The sequence below is a fragment of the Ochotona curzoniae genome, unplaced genomic scaffold, assembly GCF_017591425.1.
Source record: "Ochotona curzoniae isolate NIBS_2020 unplaced genomic scaffold, NIBS_Ocur_1.0 scaffold_4812, whole genome shotgun sequence".
NCBI classification, from domain to species: Eukaryota; Metazoa; Chordata; class Mammalia; order Lagomorpha; family Ochotonidae; genus Ochotona; species Ochotona curzoniae.
In genome coordinates, this window is record NW_024467124.1 from 4,879,628 (window position 1) to 4,900,695 (window position 21,068).

Sequence of the window (21,068 nt, forward strand, 5' to 3'; positions counted from 1 at the left end):
CCAGCTACAATGCTGACATCCCAAATGGGTACAGGTTCAGTTCCTGTTTGTTCCACTTCCACTCTATCTCCCTGCCTACACACCTGGGAAATCAGCAGAGTGTGTGTCACTCATGAGGGAGACCCTGATGGAATTCCAAACTCCTGGATGAAGCCTGGCCCAGCACTGCCCTTTGTAGACAGTTGAGAAGTAAACCTGTGCATCTAAGATCTGTGTGTCTGTGAATGTGTCTCTGTGTGTGTGTGTGTGTGTGTTTCTCTCTGTTGCCTTGCCTTTTAAAAAATGTAAAAACACAATTGCTTGCCTATGCATTCTAAACCATTACATGTGACTCTGATACGCCAGAAAATGCAGTTACATAAAAACTGAGGCAATAAAACAAGTACATATTTATCATAGACCTAAATCTCTTATTTTTAATCTTGTAGTCTTTGAAGATTTGTTTTTGTTCTTAATTTTATTTCACTAGTACTCATAATCAGCTAAGTAACTGCTGGGAACTGGGTGTTCCATGATGATAACTATAAGACCTCTTGGTTCTTTCAAGCATTTAGTGCTCAATACTTGTTACAATTTTTGAAATACTATAGTCTTGCTTCTCTCAACAACTTAAACACTTGAGTTTTCTGTTTTGCTGGAAAACTACTGTACGTTTTCAAACTCATAGACAACACCAAAGTATGATGAAATGAAATGGAAATGTGAGTGAGATAAACCTTTCAATTATGACTATGATATAGTAGCTGATACATTCAGTATTAGTCATTCAGTACCAATAAGTGTCAATTTTCTCATCTTTACAGTGGGATTAGTAACCTTAAAGGGATTTGTATCATGTAAAATGATTTGTGCAAAGTAGGGACTATAAAGTGCCTACCAGCAGGTCTTTAAGGCCACATGCTTCCCTAGCGTTTCAAGTGTTCCATGCAAAGGCCTCAGTGTCCTTTCTGATGGAACTGGCTCACTTTGCACATTTAGCCCGGAGTCAAGCAATAAAGGGGAGGGAGGGGAGTGAGGGTGGTGTCCCAGTAGAGTTAGCCCAGCTTTTGTGCCCTGCCTGAAGCTCATGGCCTTCGAGTAGGACACAGAATGAATCTCCACAGCAAATTCAGGGGGCTATAACAAAAACTGGGACTGGAACTGGGCTAGTCTAGCTCACAGACATCCATTATAGTCAAAAATACAGAGTGAATAACTAATAAATTCCATTTCCCCTGTTGGTTGCAATGACCAGAGTCTGGCTGAAAAATTAAAGTGAATGTTTTTTCAGATAATAAATGAGGATTTAAACCCATTAAGAAAACAGTCAGTTGTTCCAGAGCTTGACTTAAGTTATAGCTTTTATACTTTTTACAGAGTGATGCATACATTGAATAAAGTATAAACCATACATACATTTATATGGGGCTGTCAGTCACATTGAAAATTGAAGAACACTGGTAATAATTAGCAAAGCTGATTATTGATTAACATAGTACATTACGTCCCCACACCTGATATTATCTATGTGCAGGGAGAGGCGAACAATGGGGTCAGGAATTACCCTTCCGACAATTGCTCCAACACATAAAGCTCCACTCCTTAAAGCACAGCCAGTTTTCCTTGGTCGTGGTTGAAGTTCATTGAAAGGTCCTGTTATCTTATAATAGCCAGCCACAGTGCATCCTCACAGCCAACAGCATGCTGTCTGACTGAGGTCTCTGTCACCATTTATGTTCACTGCACACTTATCCCCACGTCATAGTGGATTGTAGGCTCATAGTTACTGTTTCCTGATTTGTTGCAAAGGATCGTCTTTCCAACACACAGCACTTCAATCACATTTCCAGCAGCCCCCAAAGATGCCTTTCTTCTTTCAAAGCCAGACTTCACTCTTCTGTGATCTTCAACTATTGCTGCTTCTTGGTGGCACTCTCAGGCTGCGCACACACACACACACACACACACACACACACACACACACACACACACACACACACACACACAGCCTTACTAAGCAGCTATTTCATCCCCAGAGAAGAGGATTTATAGGAACACACTCCAAACCCGGTAGGTAATTCAGAGATACCATGATTTCATACTCAGCTGGACTTGCATTAAAGCTATTTTTACTCTTTTCCTTCATCCATCTTCCAAATTTTCTTGATCCACTTAAAACTCATAAACTCCCTTGAGACAAAAGACTGTCTCATAAAATGCTTCTAATGTATTTTCCTGGCACCTGCTATGGTACTAGATGCTCTGTAGATATCTACCAATGTTTGTGGGTGAGACTAATTCCGTAAAATCACAGTGAGCAAATCATCATTACAGATCACTATTTAAAAATTTTGTGCTTTCACTAGCATTTTGAAAACATTCTTTGAAGAGACTGTGGCAGAGGAGATAAGCTATTCTTTAAAAGAGGTAGGTATTTACTCATATCCTAAAACGGTAATTTTAAGCAATCTGAAGCAAAATAAATTTTTGCAGGAGCTTGGGGCTACCAAAGGAATTAGAAAGGGCATATCCAGGGAGGTCTTCTGCTAATTGGAAAATGACAACCATACCTAGAGATCTACACATCACATCAATGTAATTTTCCTATTCTTGCTCTTTTTTTTTTTCTGCTTTGGCTATGAGAAGAGCAAGCTTAAAAGGCTGCAGGGACACTTAAGCCAAGTCACATTTGTCAAGGTGAAAGCTGTGTGGAGCAGAAAAGCAGTTCTCCCAGCTTCCAAGAAGATGCACAGGAGCCGAGTGAGTAGGGAATCTGAGAGCCCACTAAAAGTGCTTAGAAGGCCAATCACAGCAGCCATCTCTGTGAAGAGCTGTCGGCAGAAACTTGAAATCCAGGGCAATGCCTCTCTATTCACTGACATGTGATTTGGATGCATGGAGGCCCCCAGAGTCACACAGAAAAGTGTGACTGTCCTGTAGGTTTTCAGATTCTCTCACAAACTGTCCCTTTTTTGTTTAAGCAGTTGCCACATACAGTGACCAGCGAGGGAGCCATGTGACTGGGAAACAGTACCATCTCACTTGGTAATTATTTTAAGTATTTGTTATTTTAGACTTCCTCAGAGCAATTCTAGCAATTTAGTGGCAAGATAGTCATGTTTATTTTAATAGCTGCATTTGATCTTTTAAAAATACAGTACCAAGAAGGAGTATGCACTCCACTTTTTTTTTTCTTAGCACATTGTTTGTTCATTTGATCGTCCTGACTCTATCCAAGGCAGACTGATATTCTTAAAAGCTTTGCCATCAGACACAGATTTCTACTGGTTCTGTTATGACCTTGGATAAGTCACTTTTTTTGAGTCTCAGTTTTGCAGTAAAAAAATGGAGACCATACTATTTCTCAAGGTTTCTAGCAAAACTGAAATAAAATAACTAGGCAATGCCCCAGCTGTGAGGGATTATTCTACAATTGTTGGTTGTTCGATAAATGTCAGAGTCCCAACTCTTTTCTTACAACATGAAGATACTTCAAAAAGTTCAAGAGAAAATGGAACTAAAAGATACATGGATGCAAAACAAAATCTGAAATCCATGCATAGTTTTTCCATGATACACATTTTTCCACAATTTTTTTAAGACCCTTCAGATGCATGGATTTCAATTAACTTTTTGAAGTTTCTTTGTACAAGTTTCTCTCCTCCCATTGACTCTTCCTCTTCAAGGTCAGGAAGAGCAAAGTAGGTTGGCATGCTCAGTTGTAGCCAAACACCCTTGTTTTCCTAGCTGCTGTCACTGAAATCCCCTGTGCTTCGGCGACAACAGCTGCTGAGGGTAGGCTTGCAAATACAGACCTATGATTTGTACTCACTCCTTTCAGAACTGCTCTCCTTGGCTGCGTTGTTATCCAGCCTGATCAGCCGATGCCTACACAGTTTCTCCTAGTTTCTTTGGCTCCTGATGACACAGAGTTTTACTTTACATGCCAGTTTTAGGTTCATCTGTTTTCCCTCCTGATCTCTATAATCCAGAGCTGCTCACAAACACACAGGCCTGCCTTGAGTATTTTCAAGACACATGCTCCATTTCAGCTGCCCAGGCTTTCTAAGTGTCCTCATTCCTTTTGTGGCTCTCAGATTTCCCCAAATCTCACACATACTCATTATTCCAAAACTCACCATCCAGCTTCCCATCCTGAGACAATAAACTCTCAGGGAGTCACCTGCACATGACTTCATTGCTCAGCCATTGTCTCCAGACCATCATGGGCAAACAATGTCTGACTGTTCCTACTAGCTGCTTACCCTTCAAAGCAGAGGGCTCCGACTACTTATGCTTTGGAAGAGACATTGGAAAACAAGACTTGCAGCATTTTAAATTTGTAATTTTTATTTGAAAGCATGTAACTCCTTATTTGCCTACTATTTTTCTGCCAAACAGACTTTAAAATCTTATAGATTGTTTTCTTATCTGAAATATGTGTTCTGCAGAGTATCGTACTATGACAATTATTGCCCAAAAGGTATGTTAAAAACCATGTATGATTGTGGTGTGGATGGGGGAAGACTGAGGGACCATGAATGACTATCTTCAGCTTGGACGTGATGTTTATTATTAATTCTGCAGACCCCAACTTCCTTATGTGATGATCTGAGGTTGTAACACATGCCCTTCTTATTTTTCAAGATAGTTTGGATGATCTTGAGACATATGAATTTCTTTTTGTGAAACCATGACGCAAATGAGTGCTAATGGTTATTAGTAATTTCTGACTACTAAACACAAGCATTAAATTCTATCATGACAATTCAAATTTCCCGTTTTTTGTCATTTTTACACATAATCTTAAGTGGGTTTAAATTGATTCTAAAACCTATATTTTTCACATTTTAACATCTCTAATATGGGAATGCACCACACAATCTGTGGAGTAAAAACTTAGTGGTACAATGAAAAAGAAAAACATGATCACTGAATTGCAAATGCCAGTTAAACTGTTATATCCAAACCAATTTTTACTTAGTTTCTTAAGCTCTAGACGGAAATGAAGGTATTATTTAAGAACAAAGTTTTCAAAGGAAGGATACCAGTGTGTAGGGGGTACAAAGAGTGACAGGTTACTTTTAATCATAAAGAAAGGCCCATTCTGTGGCTGCACTTGCTATTTTGACCTAGTCAAAGATTACTGTGTCTTTTGCACTTGTATTGTGCATAGAAAAAAGATTTAGAAAACTTTAGCCTTGCAGATATATGAGAAAAACTTCATTATTCTTAGTGATGGCACTTGTAGGGATGAAGGTCTTGGTCAGGAAAGGCCACTGGAAGACAGAAGAGCCTAGGGGCTTGTTGATCCCTGTCTGGAGAAATGTTGACCTTTGTTCCAAGGAAGGCCATGGTTAGAGCCAAGAAGTGTTAAAGCAACAATAAAAAGTGAGCTGATGCAGGTTAGGTTTTGCGGTAGATTGGTGTTAGAAAAAAGGGACCTGGTTGCTTTTTAATTTTGATGTCTAAGCCTTGTTTTACAATTGAGCGCTTTATATTTTTAATAAATCTTATTTTTTAGTAATGATTACATGGTTGGTCAGGGTGGGAAGGATCAAGGTTAATGGAAAATTGGCTGAATTCATTGCTTCCAAATTTGCTATTTCTTCTTGTTCCTGGGGGAAAGGGAGAAATAAAGGGGGAAACCTCTCATGACTTTTTACAAGTCCCAGTACTCAGGGATGAGGAACCGCCACCTCACATCAACCCAGAGTCTCAATGTGTACATATTTCAAGGGTTCTGTCCAAGTGATTTGGATAGTTCTGAAATGCTGCTGATTTCACCAATATTAGGATGATGTCACCCACCAATGTCCACTGGCTCCATTCACCAAGATGATTGCTGTAATCATTTGAGAGCTTTATTTTTAATAAGACAAAATGAGAACTAGTGTGCATTTTCTGTTTCAGATGCAACCAATCATTTATATATCCATGTATACATATATCCATGTATTTGAGAAGCAGAGACTGAAAGGAGAAAAGAAAGAGAAAAAGAGAGAGGAGAGAGAGAATGATCACTTAAGCATCAGGTGTGTAAAAACGATATAGGCCTTCCAATCACAGTGCATTCCACAGATGCCCACAAGAACAGGAGCTGGGCTGAGTCAGGTCAAAGCCAGGAATCTGGGTCTCCCATAGGAGTGGCAGGGACCCAGCTACTTGAACAGTGATCCGCTGCCTCTCAGGATGAGCACTAGCAGAAAGTTGGAGTTGGGGGTAGAGCCAGGACTCAAAACCAGGCACTCTGATAAGGAATGAAGACTCCCTGGAGGCATCCTGACTGTCGTGCCAAAAGGTCACCACACATCCCTGCCACAAATACACACTCACACATATTAGTCATGGTCTGGGTGCTGACAGTATGCAGCAGTGAACAAAACACACGTTGATCTCATTTCATGGAACTTGTATTTGGGAAGGAGTGCTGGAATATATAGGTAACAGACAAACACACCCAGGAGAGAACAAGAAAATTTCTAAATGCAAAAATGTTATCAGGAAAATAAGGTGAGGAGATGGCAGGATGACAGGATGACTGAGAGGAAGCTACTTTAACTTGTTCTTCAGAGAAGGTACCCTAAAGAGGTAGCATTTGAGAAGAGTTCTGCAGATAAACAAAGGGCTGAGCCTTGAGAAAATCTGGGGGAGGGGCTCTCAGGCTGGAGGATGGGTCATTGTTGTCTCTAGAAAGGATGTCCTTCAGGTGATCAAAGACCAGGAATGAAAATGCCAGCCACAGGCAGCGGGGAGCGAACATGGAAAATTTAATTGTTGATTGAAAATCCCAAGTCCAATATTGGAGTGCTGGATTCAATTTCTAGCTGTGGCTTCTGACTCCAGTTTCCTGCCAATGCAAACTCAATTAGGCATCAGGTGATGTCTCAAGGGATGGGATTACTGTTACCCCTGTAGGAGTCCTGGATTGAATTCCTGGCCCCCTGTTGTTACTCCAGCTCAGCCCAGCTCCACTGCTGTAGGCATTTGAGGGATAAACCAGCAGGTGCAAGCTCTCTGCCCTTTTCTACTTTTCTCTAAAAAGAAAGAAAGAAACCAGCCTGGCCACAAATCATTAAACAAAAAGGAAGTGATTTGGGGAAATGCTTTGGGATAGGGCCAAGTAAAATGGAGTCTTATAAACTCATCTCAAATTCCTTTAGAACTGAACTCAGCTCTGCAAAATCTCCCTCCAACTGTTCCATAGTTCTATAGTATTACCATTATATAAAGATCATAAAACCTAGTCTACCGAGTGTCTTTGTAAAGTTTGATTGGTGTACAGCCGTGCACATTCATTCCCAGTTGTCTATGGCAGAATTGGAGCTGTAAGAGCAGGGTGATTTGGTCGTTATGAGACTTTACAGAGAGCAGAGAAAGTTTTCCAACTTCTGATCCACAGAATCCTACTGAGCACTTGCATCATCATTATAAATGTTCTTTGTTTTCTTCCACTACAAGCTCATTGGAATTAAGGGAAGTGGTATTGCTGAGGGCAAGTTCTGCCATTAGACAGCCCAGGTTGGCATTCCTGCTGGGCTAGTGATCAAGTGCCACTCATGGACAAGCTAATTAACTTCTCCATTCTTCATTTCTGCACCCCAAAGAATTAGACATGCCTTAAATGAAGTAATACCGATAAGCACACAAGACAATCTTGATAAAGGTCTGTTTTGTGCAAGTTCTGCACATTGTCCAGCACTCAGTCCTGTCACTGGGCATGCAGATGCTCCTTGGTGACATGCAGAAGATTCTGATGCATGCTTTCCATTTTCTTGGTAAACTAGAGAAAGAAATCATTGAAACATATGAAGCAAGTACTTCTTATGCACCGTCAACATCTGGCATCTCCAAGCTAGAGCTCCCCATCAGAAGATAATCCCCAGCGCTGTGTCCTGGGATCTCACCCTGTCCGAAGGACTTAGAATGGAGCCTACAACCCTTAGATTGCTATGGGAAAGCCAGCTCCCCTGACTTCCTAGGAATCTCCCCACAAATGCCCTCTTTCACAAAGCAGAACTTATAGGGAAAAAAACTTAATGGGAATTAAGTTTTGTATTTAGAGACTGGTCTTGAAACCTTGTCTCTGGACTTACATATTCCAGATATCTAAGAATGATCAAGGCCAGTAGAGAGAGGGCTGGTGGGTGCTCTGGGCTGCATGAAGCTTATTGTATGTCCCATTCACAGTCTTAGAGATAGGGTCACAGGCTGTAAAATGTGGAAAAGGGTGCAAGCCTCTTGTGCATCTGTTGCTAGGATCCAGGACAGTACAAGAAACCTGATAGTTTTCCAGGTAAAGGGGATACTGAATAAATACATTGCAATCTCAGCTTTGCTTTCACTCACTGAATGTTACATAAGTCACTTTGCTTCTTCATTTCAGTTTTTTCCATCTATAAAATGGGAGTGTCATAGAATAGATGCATAATGAATAGGGATACTGTATGTGAATATAATTGGTGAACTTGAAACCAGCATAAAAATGTGGGTGTATGACTACAGTTTAAGAAAAACAAGCCATTGATATCTTGGGGAGTGAAAAACAATGGCCTTCTAGAATGTTAAATTCAGTGGCCTTCTATTCAGTCGAGGTCTTAGTGTAAGAGTATAATTAAAGTAATACTATGTATGTATTCATAGTACTGATTTGATTCTAGTAATTTTAGTGGTCCTTCTGGCTCAGTGATCATGTTTTGCTTCTCCATTGTCTCGAATTTCTGAGTTTTTAACCTTTTTCATGGAGCTCATTTTTGTATTCTTTCATGTGGATTCTTTATACCACCTTTAGGTTTATATGAATAATGTATTGATATTCAAATTCCACTCCATCCCCAAAGAAGTCACTTCTATATTTCTTAGCTGTTTTCATTTGCCAAGGATGTTTAATTGAATGGTATACAGATTAAATAGTTCTCAGATGGTTCCCTTAGCAACAATTACAGACTGTTTCTTGTGCAAGCCAAGCTTCTATCATAAACTAAATTTGAAAATATCATCTAAGCAGAAATTTGCCATGTTTTGTTTCATAACCAATATGAACTATTATGTTTGTAATCTCAAATATTCCAGAAAGCAATGCTTATCAACTTTGTTTTGGTACTGAGAAATGGCAAGTGTGACTGCATCATCTATGACCATCGGCTGTAGCAAGTTAATTCGTGAAGTGTATTTGCTAAGCCAATAATAGGAGTCTAATCATGATCATATCTATGCAGTGAGTCACCTGCCAATTGAAGAAATACAAAACTAGTTTCAATGCTTATGATTTCCCTTGAAATCCTTGTTGCTGTGGTGATTTTTATGCCTCTTAGTTTAAAAAAAAAAAACTCCAAATGATCACTAACACATCTAATAAAAGGCAAGTGCATCAAATGGATTACAAAGACATCATGGGCCCTAATTGTTTTGCTCTGCAGGTGCAACAAAGCAAAGCCTAGAAAGAGAGGCAGCATCAAATGGTAGTTGTAATGAGTTGTGGAGAGAGCTGACTTGTTTATTGAGCTCACAGTTTAGGAGGTTCAGGGACATGATGTCTGCATTATCTCAGTTCTAATGACAACTGAACCACACTACTATGGATAACAGTGGTGGAGGTGTACGTGGAAACCTATCACATCTCAAAGCAAGAAGAGTGAGTTAGTTGGGAGGGGTCAGACTCAAGGTGTTGCATGGAAACTCCCTTCTGAGGAGCACATTGGGATCACCCACTAGACCTCACCTGTGAACAGATTAATCTCCGGTACCAACACTTTAGGCATGAATTCTTTTTTTTTCATTTTAATTTTTTTATTGTCATTTTATTTAAAGGTTAGAGCAGAGAGGGAGATCCCCCATTTGCTGATTCACTCTCCAAGAGCAAGAGCTATGCTGTAACTGTAATTTAATTCAGATCTCCACAGGCTAGCAGGGACCACTGCCCCCCCAGGAGGTGCAATAATGGGAAGGGGATGAGCAGCTGGGGACCTGCATCTCAAATCAGACAATCTGAAACAGATTGTCTAATATTTAGATCACATAAATAACTTCTGTAATACTTATTTAAAGAAAATGTTCACATGATCAATTAGCACATAAACAGATGTTCAACATCATTAGCCACTAAGAAAATACCAAATCAAAACACAGTGAAATATTACATCACATCCACCAAGGTGGCTACATTAAGAAGTGCAGCATTTCGGTAAGCTATAGGAACCAGGCACTAAAGGTCACACAACGGGTGATTGCATTTCTAAAAAATGTTCAGCTGGGCCAGTGCTGTGATGTAGTGGGTGAACCCACTGCCTGTGGCATCAGCATCCCTTCTGGGTTCACTTCTGATCCAGTCCCCTGATGGATGTCCCCGTTCTTGGGCACCTGCACGCACGTGGGAGACCCAGAGGAAGCTCCTGGCTCCTGGCTTTGGATCTGCCCAGCTCTAGGCATTGCAGCCATTTGGGGAGTGAATTAGCAGGTGGAAGATTTTTTTTTCTTTTTTTTTTTTTTTTGACAATCTTTACATAGTTAATTAGTACAAAAAAAGTTCAAGGGCTACAGGAAAGTGGGTGAGACTATTTTTTTTTCTACATTTTTTTCCCCTGTATCTGGGGTAAAGAGAGAGATAAAGGGAGAAGCCCCAACCAGTCTCCCACCCATCCCAGTTCCCTCATGTGGGGCATGCTCCAATGATCCTGCTCAAGTGGTTTTGATAGTTCAACAGTTCTGAATTGCTGCCATTCTCACCACTCCAAGCGTGATGCAGTCATTGGAGAATCCACTGATTGACATAGTCCACCTTAGAGCCTCTGCTTGCCCAGTTTCTCACTGCCGACCTATGGCTGGGGTAGTTGATTGATTTGTTCTGTGCTCTGTTGTGATGCCAGGTATCCTCTGCAGATTCTGATAGACTGCCATATCCTCCATGTGCAGCTGGTTATGCGCTCCACTGCTCCGTCTGAGCCTCTGAGGAAGCTCGGCTCTGGAACTTGTACTCCATGGCAGACCATGGGTTCTGAGTCTGGCAGATTGGGGAGATCCCAAAAGAAACTTTGCCTGAGGTGATCCCAGACCAGATTCTTGTGTGTACTTACAAGTACAGGGCCCAGTACAGTCCATCTCCCCAATCAGCTGGTGGTTGCCGATGCTGGGTTAGGAATGGATTCTTTGCATAGACTGTACGACATTCAAAACATAGTGATGGTCAACCACAAGAAAAGCACCTTGCACAAACTGTGCCTAAAGGGCTGTAACACTAGGTGAGTTATATAACCTCAGTTTCATTAGTAAAATGGGATAATAATAATATTAAATGCTTCATCTGTATGGATCAACTGAGCCAACCTCTATTCAGCAAGAAGAGCAGAGCTGACACACAGGAAACACAAAAAGCACACTGTAAGGATTTGTTAAGTTAAAAAAGCATGGTACATAGTGAAGCTTACAACCTCTTGAGAACTTTTCAGAATCAGAACCTACAAGTTGGTGTTTTAAAGTCCCTGGAGAGTAGCCGCTCTTCAGTCTGATGTTTCTAGATATAGAGTTCCATCTACACAGATAAATTCATAACTTGAGGGAAAAAAATGTGCTTTTTAATAGAGCATCCATTTTCACTTCCCAGAATTTAGAATATTTGGAATCCGTGTCTGACATGTGTATGTCTAACACTTGAGATTTCAAATTCGTGTGTTATCAGTCATACATTTTAAAGTCATTTGATTGTGATCTCTGGAGTTAAAGCAGAAACACCTTGAATCCCAGTGCTGGCAATTGTAGTTATGTATCCTTTGGCAAGTTGCTTAAGCTCTCTGACCTGCAAAATATTTTTTTAAGATACAGTGTTATCATGTTGATGAAACAAGATCCTGTAAGCAAATCACTTAGCAGAGCTAAATGTTGATCATGAAATACAATATCCTATTAAAGGATAACCAGTAAATACCATTAAAATATTAAATAACTTTTTATATTTTTGTTACAAACTGGCTAGTCCCAAGAAGGCCTTCCTGGGGACTCCAATTTTATTTTATTGCTAACTAACTTTTATTTATAATGTGTCTTTTATACATATTTCATCTATGACACCATGTGTTCAACTTCTTAACGTACTGATTTGGAGCTGTTTCCAAATTTGCTTAGACTTTTCTTGTCTCTCTTATAAGCATGTTAAGGAAAAAGAACTAGCTCTCCTCATTTTCCCCCACTTTTGTTTTAGTTAAGCCCCGTGTGGTATTCTGTGTCCAGTAAATGTTACTTTTGATTGATTAAGAGTAGTTATTGTGCATGTCTTTCACCAAATGGAGGAGAAATGAGATCCTAGGGAGAGTTCAGATTAAATTAGAAAATCTGAGAGGAACTGAAGGGAAAGTAATAAAGGAGCCCTAAAGAACATAGTGTAATGTTTTTCTGAACACGAAGAAACGATTGCATAAAGATAAAAGTGCAGTGCAGTGGCAGCGTCCTCTTACATGATCCTCATAATGAAGAAAAGCAAGAGGAAAGATGAGTTCAGATGAGGAGTAGCTGTAACAGGTGAGTAGAACAGCCCAGAAACCAAGAGAAAGGCAACTCTCAAAAGGTGCTGTGTAGGGCACAGCACAATGGCGCAAGTGGTTAAGGTCCTCGCCTTGCACGCCCAGGATCCCATATGGGTGCCGGTTCTATCCCGGCAGCCCCGCTTCCCTTCCAGCTCCCTGCCTGTGGCCCGGGAAAGCAGCAGAGGACGGCCCAAAGCTTTGGGACCCTGCACCCGCGTGGGAGACCTGGAAGAGGCTCCTGGCTTCGGATCGGCATAGCATCGGCCGTTGTGCTCACTTGGGGAGTGAATCATCGGACGGAAGATCTTCCTCTCTGTCTCTCCTCTCTGTATATCCGCCTTTCCAATATAAATAATAAAAATAAATCTTTTTAAAAAAAAAAAGGTGGTGTGTAGCAGGGGGCACACATGTGTACAGTCCAACAAAGAAAACCCCCTTAGCTTTCACGAGAGGATCACTGGAAACTTTAAGAATATCTAGTGAAGCTGAAAGAGATGCAGAGAATGTAGGTGGTTAAGAGGTGAATACAGATAGTGTGGACCACTGGTTTAGGAAGGGGACGGATTGGATATGAGATGGTAAATCTGGGAGATTAAGGAAAGGTGGAGATAAATGAACAAACATTCTTGAATCTTAAATGATCATTGATTTAAATCACTTAATAGCCCAATAAAATTACATTCCCCTCCAAAGGCATCCTTGTGACTGACTCAACTATTATCAGAATGAGAAAAATAAGAAATATAAATGAACCAAAGCCAGTTGCTTTAATTATCTCTAATGTCTAAATTGTTTTTAATGACTTAGACTTGAATGTACTACATGTTCTCAAAAAAACAAAAACAAAACACCATGTGCGTATGAAACTATTCCGCAAAAACAGTGTTATTGAAGGCTTCATATCTAAAGTTCAAGATAATTAATCTGTATTGCCTATATCAAGGGTCAGACCCAAAAACTGAAATTAAAAAAAAAAAAAACAGTATTTTCTCAAAAGCAAATTTCTCTGTGTTGTGTTTAGGTTCCTCAGGATGAATGGTCAGGGTACACCCCTCGAGGTAAAGACGATGAAATTCCTTGCAGAAGAATGCGCAGTGGCAGCTACATCAAGGCCATGGGGGATGAAGACAGTGGAGACTCGGACACCAGCCCCAAGCCTTCTCCCAAAGTGGCTGCACGGAGAGAAAGCTATCTCAAGGCGACTCAGCCGTCCCTTACAGAACTCACCACCCTCAAGTGAGTACTCCTAACACGACGTTCCGGTGGTGCCTTTTCTTGTATGGTTGCCTAGGATCAGATTGTATAGCTCCTGAATAAAATGAGGCAAGGGGCCTTCTACAGGTGAAACAGTCTATTACGCTGAATGAGCTGTTGGTTTTCACACTGGGTCTGACTTGATTATCCGTGCACTTTCGAAGAAGGGACACTTGGATGTCTTCTGCATAGTTCATGATATAAACACCTAAAAATTCCAAAAAGAACGCTTTTAAATAATCTACAATGGCTCTTGAAAATACTCAAGATTTTTAGGAAAAGATTCCTGTATACCAATTCTTGGACATTTGTTGAGCCACTAATATGTAGAACTCTTGCTTAAAACTCCTTCAACTTTTCAGACAATTGATAAGAGTAAGCCTTGAAGTTTATGGAATATGCCCATTGCTTAAAAAGTGGGTGATGTTTAGAGGTTCTTGATACACATTTCAAAAATTTGGCACCAAATACGTAGACAATTTTAAGCACCGTAAAAACTTCTTTTTATTTTGAAAATGTGATTGTAAGTCGTCCTCACCTGTATTTGTGCCATTTGTGAACAGTTAATAGCATTACAAAGACTACTAAAAAGTACTCTTTTAAGTAAGTTCTCTGGATTTTTATGCATTCATTTATTTTATTTGAATGGAAGAGAAATGCAGAGAAGATGAGAGAAAGACAGGCAGACGGAAATCTCCTGTGCATTAGCTGACTCTGCAAATGCGCATGACAGTATTCCAGGCAGGGCTCTCCTGGCAAAAGCCAGCTTTTCCACATAGGAGGCAGGGCCCCTGAGCTGTTTCCTGATGTCTCTTAGGGTATGCATAGCAGGAAGCTGGAATGAGAGAAATGGATACAGGACTTGAACCTCTTATGGGACGCAAGTATCTTAATTGCCTCCTCAAATGTCTGCCCCTGATTTAATTTTTGATACTATTTATGAATCTAGAGACAGAATTATATTTGAATCTGAAAACCATATTGCAGATAATCGGTGTTTTAAGTATCATTGATTCCATATCTTGATGAAATATAAATTACTCTTTATGCATGTGTGTGATTACTGAATAAAATGTAAAAAAAAATCAAATAAAATCAATGAAGCAGAAAAGTTCAAAGCAATGGGCTGAGGAAAACAAGCCAGATGGTTACTCAAGAATACCTAATCTAGCCATCTAGTATGTGATGGGAATTTATTTAAATAACGAAGTACATTTTATTTTAAAGAACTGGAGGGGGGGAGGCGGGTTGCCATGTGAATTCTTTCCCCAGAAAGCACATGGAACCACTGTAGAAGATTCTAATTAGATGTTAATATTAACATACTTAAAGCAGCACAAGCCAAGAAGCTCCTGGTTTCTCTGAGCTTTCAGTAGTGTCCCCGGGGCCTTCTTACTGTAATGCATTGGCTCTCTGGGTCTATCTTAGCAAAGAACCTCAGACCTGGCTTACAGTCCAAGAGGTTGGAAATATAAACCAAGATGCCAGCAGCGCACACTCCCTGTGAAGCTTAGGGGACCTGTGGGATCTGGTTGTGGCCAGCAGAGCCTCACACCCCTTCGCTCCAGTCATCGTGCCTGGTCTCTGTCGTCATCTATGGCTTCTCCCTCTCTGGCTTCATCTGGCTGCCTCTTTACGTTCCTCTCTCAAGACTTCATCTTAACTTGATTCAGTCTGGAGACTCCATTTCCAAATGCAGTAGTCTCTCTTACTCATGATTTAACTTCTCTTGGTTTCAGTTATCCGTGATCAGCTGTGGTTCAAAACTATTAACTAGAAAATTCTAGAAATAATACAGAAGTTTTCAGCCGTGCTCTATTTGAAGTAGTCTGATAAAATTATCGCAACATCTTAGTTTTCTAGCCTGCCTGGAACATGAATTAGTCTTTTTGTCAAATGTGTCCTTTTCTTAAAAGATTCATTTTGTTTTTATTGGAAAGTCACATATACAGAGACAAGAAGAGACAGAGAGGAAGATCTTCCATCCATTGATTCATTTCCCAAGTGACCACAATGATCATTGCTGTGCTAATCTGATGTCAGTAGCCAGGAGCCTCTTCCAGGTCTCCCACATGGGTGTAGGGTCCAAGGCTTTGGGCCGTCCTTGAATTCTTTCTCAGGCCACAAGCAGTGAGCTAGCTGGGAAGCAGGGCGCCCGGATTAGAGCAGGTGCCCATGTGGAATCCCAAACATGCAAGGCTAGTATTTTAACCACTAGGCTACTGTGCCAGGCCGAAATGTATCCATTGTTTACACACTACGAACTGTTAGTCATTCAGTTATATTAATTATCATGTTGACTTCACAGAATCTCAGTACTTGTTTTCAAGTAATCATTATTTAATAGTGGCCCTTTAGAAAAACAAAAGTGATGCTGATGCTTTGATTTTACTATACTATTATAATTTTACTTTCTACTAGTTATACCTAAGATCCTCTTGTGCCTAGTTTATAAATTGAGCTTTCTCACGAGTGTGTAAGTACAAGAGAAAACATGATGCACATATAGAGTTGAGTTCTATCTGAGGTTTCAGACAGCCACCTGACGTCTTGGAACATATCCCCTGAGGATAAGAACTGCTACGGGAAGGTCACATTCACAGATGCTAGGAGTGAGGACTTCAGCTTATCTGGGAAACATAATGCAATCCACAGCATGACCACACAAGGTAAGAGTTGGTGGTAGAAATTTTTAAAAATAATAACAAGGCTTTGATGTACCTTGGCATACCTAGTGTAAACACAGATAATTAAATATCCTCAATCTGAAAAGAAATGGACTTGTAACAGAGGTAATGAGTCACTGTAGCATGAGATGAGGATAGTCAAGGAAACTTCTGGTCATCATCATCTATACAGATCTTAAAACATCTCTCCATGAACAGGTGGTCATGACTGTGGTATTCATTGGCATCTTCCAGAACGTGTGTAGGAGTGAATGTGATGAACAAGGAGGTCGCTGAGACCCAGGGACAGTTCCTTCATGTACACACTAAGCAGCGGGACTGTGCTCATGATTCTTTTAGTTTATCTCCAGGATGCATGGGTCACATTTGGCTGTTCTGTGACCAGGCACCATGATTCAGCTGCCCCTAGGAATACCTAGCTACGAAGAGAACAGGAAGGACTGGAGCTGAGAGGGAGGTACTGAGGACAGCAGTGGGTTCCAGGATCCCACCAGGTTTGTGCCTGGGCGCTTCCGGCCTCCAGCATTCTCTCTGAAGTTGCTGGAACGTCTTCTCTCTCACTTATGTAGTACTATCTTCCTCTCGTATCCTGGGCTGTATCCTTACAATCATCAGTTACTTCTTTCAGAGCTCAGAAGTTTTAAGAGTACAAGGAAGCAAGTACACAGTGCCTAGGTTGATTGTGGCTAGTTCAGGCAGTGAAATCATTGACCTGAGCATAAGCTGATCAGCTATTTCCTTCTCCCAAATTTTGGGAAGCCAAGATGGCAATCAATTTACTAATAAACACCTAGTAAACTGAAAATCATATTTTCATCACAGGCTTGCAATGTCACCAAACTGGCTCTCTTGCGCCACTGTTCCTTAGCCAACAAGAGTACATGTGACCAGGATTGAAACATCTCTTCCACTCCCCAGTGTTACTTCTTAGTTTGCTTACTTCTATTCATTTCTCCCTTATGTATTTTGTGACTTGCATTTATCATTACAAATCTACATAATAAGCGTCCATCGTGTTCAACTTCATAGGATTATTAAAGATGTCTAATTGCATGGGATTTAGAGAGATACAGAAAGAGGAAAAGGAAAATCCACTGTGGAGGAAAAAAATTCATGTGACTCAAGAAATTCTGTCTGTTATTCCTTGATGATGTTTTCACTAGAGATCATTGTTTTTCTAGAACTTTGAAGCATTCATCCACCAAGAAAGCCAAGCCCCATATCCTTGAATTCTAGCTCCTGCCCCGCAAGAAAAGAAAAATATATTTATGCTCCTACTTCTTTGACATTTAAGTTAATTTTTCCCTCCTTCCTCCCCAGCAATTCACAGCTTTAGGGATGAATCATACTCATGAACCAAGATAACTAAAATTAGTCATGTGAGATTGGGGCAACATTTAGTTTGAGGTTTTCAACTCCCATGTTCCCTCGGAATGCTGGCAAGACGGCACTCCTACACTTTCTTAGATTGTTTTTTTGTCTTTTCCCTCTTCTGTTTTCCAAAGGCATCTGGAAGGTAGATTTCTGTTTGTGGCTTCCATCAGCTACTTAATGTTACTGATCTTCGGATACAGAAAGTCTTGGGTCAGCCAAGCATTCTGGAGTTAGGAGTAGTTGTAAGATGATTAAGTACATGTGCACACCTATAAGACTCCTGCTGCAGTCGCTCTCCAAAGTGCCTGTTTCTCTCCTTCTCTTCTCATATTCTTCAGCGGTGAATAAAACCCTTCACCTGATCACTAGCTTTCCCTTTTCTTTATCTGTTGAGCAACTAGCAATGTGAAATGGCAGCATCACACAAGAATATTTGTATTTTCAGAACCCATTTCTGAATATTCCCTAGTAGATTTTTTTTTACCAATGTGGGAGAGTTTGGGGGGCCCAGAAATCCCTCACTACTCCAGCACAGCTTGGCTGTGATGAAGAACCTGTCTTCTCTATGGTTTTGCTGTGATATAACATTTATTCCAGAACTGACACTGCTGCCTGTTATCATGATTAGGCAAAACCAAGCCCAACTCTCACCTCGACTTTTATTTGCTGTATTGCAGAAAGGACATTTTTCAAATGATACAAAGTGAGCAGTCATTGAAAAGTTTCTAAAGTCAAATTCAAATAACCAGTGATTCAAGGTAAATAGCACTTTAAAATTTCTTTGTACGTCTTTATCCTTGCCAGTGATTCAAGGTAAATAGCACTTTAGAATTTCTTTATACTTCCTTATCCCTTCATCCAGGCAATAAGAAAAGATTTTCACTGTATGAAATAGTCAGTCTTTGATATTATAAGTTTTGAAATTTCTCTGTAATTGCCCAGGCTTTTGTCAGAAGGCCAGTCAGAACCCCTGGCAATTTTGATTAAAAGCCTAACAATAGTCCTTAGAAAAGCGTATGTTCTATCCTAAATATCTGCAGGCAAATAGTTTTTTTCATTTGTAGATTGGTTAATACTCCATCTTCATTTTTCTCTTGGGCCTGAACCTTTCCCTGGTGTTAGAGAAAATAGCGAAATACTAAATAGCTCTGTGGCTTTGGGCAACTAATTTTATCTCTCTAAATCTCCCCAATGAAATGAGAGTCTCAAGCGTTTAATAAGAATGCTACCACTCAGGTGGCACCCAGGACCGTGGCAGAGAGCATCAGCAGGTCCCAGCTTTGGTGTATCCCAGCATCTTTCCCACTGAGTGCAGATGAAGCCTCAAATTCCATCTAAACCTTGTTCTTCAGCTGCCATTGATTTTTGATGGCTGAAGGCAATGTCCTTACTCTATTTGAAAGTCTCTCAACGCAAATGTGTCTAAGTGAAATAAAAAGGCTCAGAGAGGAAAAACTGCCAAGTAAAGCAGTGTAAGAAGATGAAGGGAGCTGTTCTCCCTCAGCTTGAAATCTGGAGATCTAAAATGAATCAGCTCTACATCAGAAACCTAAAATTCTAACCACCTGTTGGAGTGTCTGTTCATTGTTTATCTTCATGTGCCCTGCCTCCTTTTTTCTCTCTAGGTACAGGATGTCCTCAGCCTATTCACATTTCCAAGACCCCTCCTGCCCACCTGCTGTTCCTCATCTTCCTCAGGTTCCTTGTCGTCCCAGAAAAAAAAAATGGGAAAGAGGGAAGGGAGAAAAAAAAGGATAGGAGCCTGGATATTTGCTTCCCAGAGGTGTGAACTCTAAAGACATAGTAGTGCATATCCCCCTTACTGTTGTCCACCAGGAATGAAAGTCTCTGTGTCCTTTTCTTATCACTGTCCTCATTCCATTCCTCCCCTGCTTGCTTCTCAGTAAGACATATGACATTTAATAATGCAGACAGTGGTTGACATAATAGAACAACACAACCTAGCCCTACAAAATTGTGAATTTGTGCTTTTAGTGATATAAATACAGGATAGTTTTCCCTTTTTAACACTGATAATTCTTTCTTCTGCAAACATCTATCCTTCCAACGTCCCCCCAACCTTTCCAAAATAGTTATAAACTCAAAACATCTAAAACAAGAGCCATTCTTGCTCAAATACCAATTATCACTTACTCATAGACAAGTTATCCATATACCTTTCAAACCCTGCTAGAAACAAGGCTTACTTTTCAAAAAAAAAAAAACTAGTACAAGAGATTACTTGTAATATTAAATTCCTGATCACCACATACATACAGCTCAAGACAAAAAAAATTGGTCCTTCACTAAGACAGGAACATCTTTTTCCAAACGATGAAAGTTTGTATGAGTAGTGTGGTTTCCATTCTAGTAGCTTGCTACATAATTACTCTAGAAAAACATGTTGGGGTAGGAAGACTGCATCGATGGAATTGCCCAAAGAGTGAGTATGCCCACAGAGAGGTGTGAAGTCTTTAAGACTCATAAAAGAATTAAAGGAAGTCCAGGTACTTTTTAAAGAGAAGGAAACAGGAGTTGTAAAAGTGAATGAAATATTCATGCTTTAGCGAGGTTCTAAGTGCCTGACTGAGCACTAGGGGTTTTACAGTATCCTTACTTCTCCGCCATTTCACTTTCCAATGTTTCAGTTACTTGTGGTCAACTACAGTCCAAAAATATTGGTATCTACCTTGACCTTTTCAAGAGAGAGACTGCACTAATGCATCATCTATTACAGTACATTGCCGTAACTGTTCCATTTTGCTATTTAGTACTGTTAATCTCTTACTTGCCGAATTTGTAAACTGATTTATAAATTATGAGGTGAGAGCACAGATAATAAAAAATGGTGGGAGTAAGGTTAGATCTGAAACCTTTCTGGGAGGTGTCCATAACCTCCAGTTCTCACAAAGTCTCAAAAGGGGAATGAGCGTGCTTATTTCAAGAAACTGTCTCACTCCAGGATGGAATCTTGCTTTTTTTTTTACTTAAAAGTTCTCCTTTTGTAACTTTTCCCACCAAGGATACATTTGCAGGCTTGCAACTGTTTTCCATCTGCTGATTTCCTTGATTTAGGTTTTGAAATAATCCTTTAAAACTCTCAAAAATAAGACATTTTCTAAATAAAAACATATCAAATATTTTAAATTAGTTGCTTTTTAAGTAGTCTTCAATCATTTGGCATATATGGCTAATTTATGCAAACTTTTTTTAACAAACCCAAATTGTCTTTCCCATAGAATTTAAGAGGCTAGGAAGC

At 40.2% G+C, this 21,068-nt stretch overlaps 1 protein-coding gene across 8 annotated transcripts in view; it reads left to right on the forward strand.

Moving 5' to 3' along the window:
• Nucleotides 1–21,068, forward strand: part of DLGAP1 (DLG associated protein 1) — a 316,404-nt gene that overhangs the window by 58,285 nt on the left and 237,051 nt on the right. For all 8 annotated transcript variants that reach the window (XM_040970572.1, XM_040970575.1, XM_040970573.1 and 5 more), the window contains exon 2: nucleotides 13,516–13,730. In XM_040970572.1, coding sequence (XP_040826506.1) covers nucleotides 13,516–13,730 — 215 coding nt within the window. The remainder of the gene's footprint in view (nucleotides 1–13,515; nucleotides 13,731–21,068) is intronic.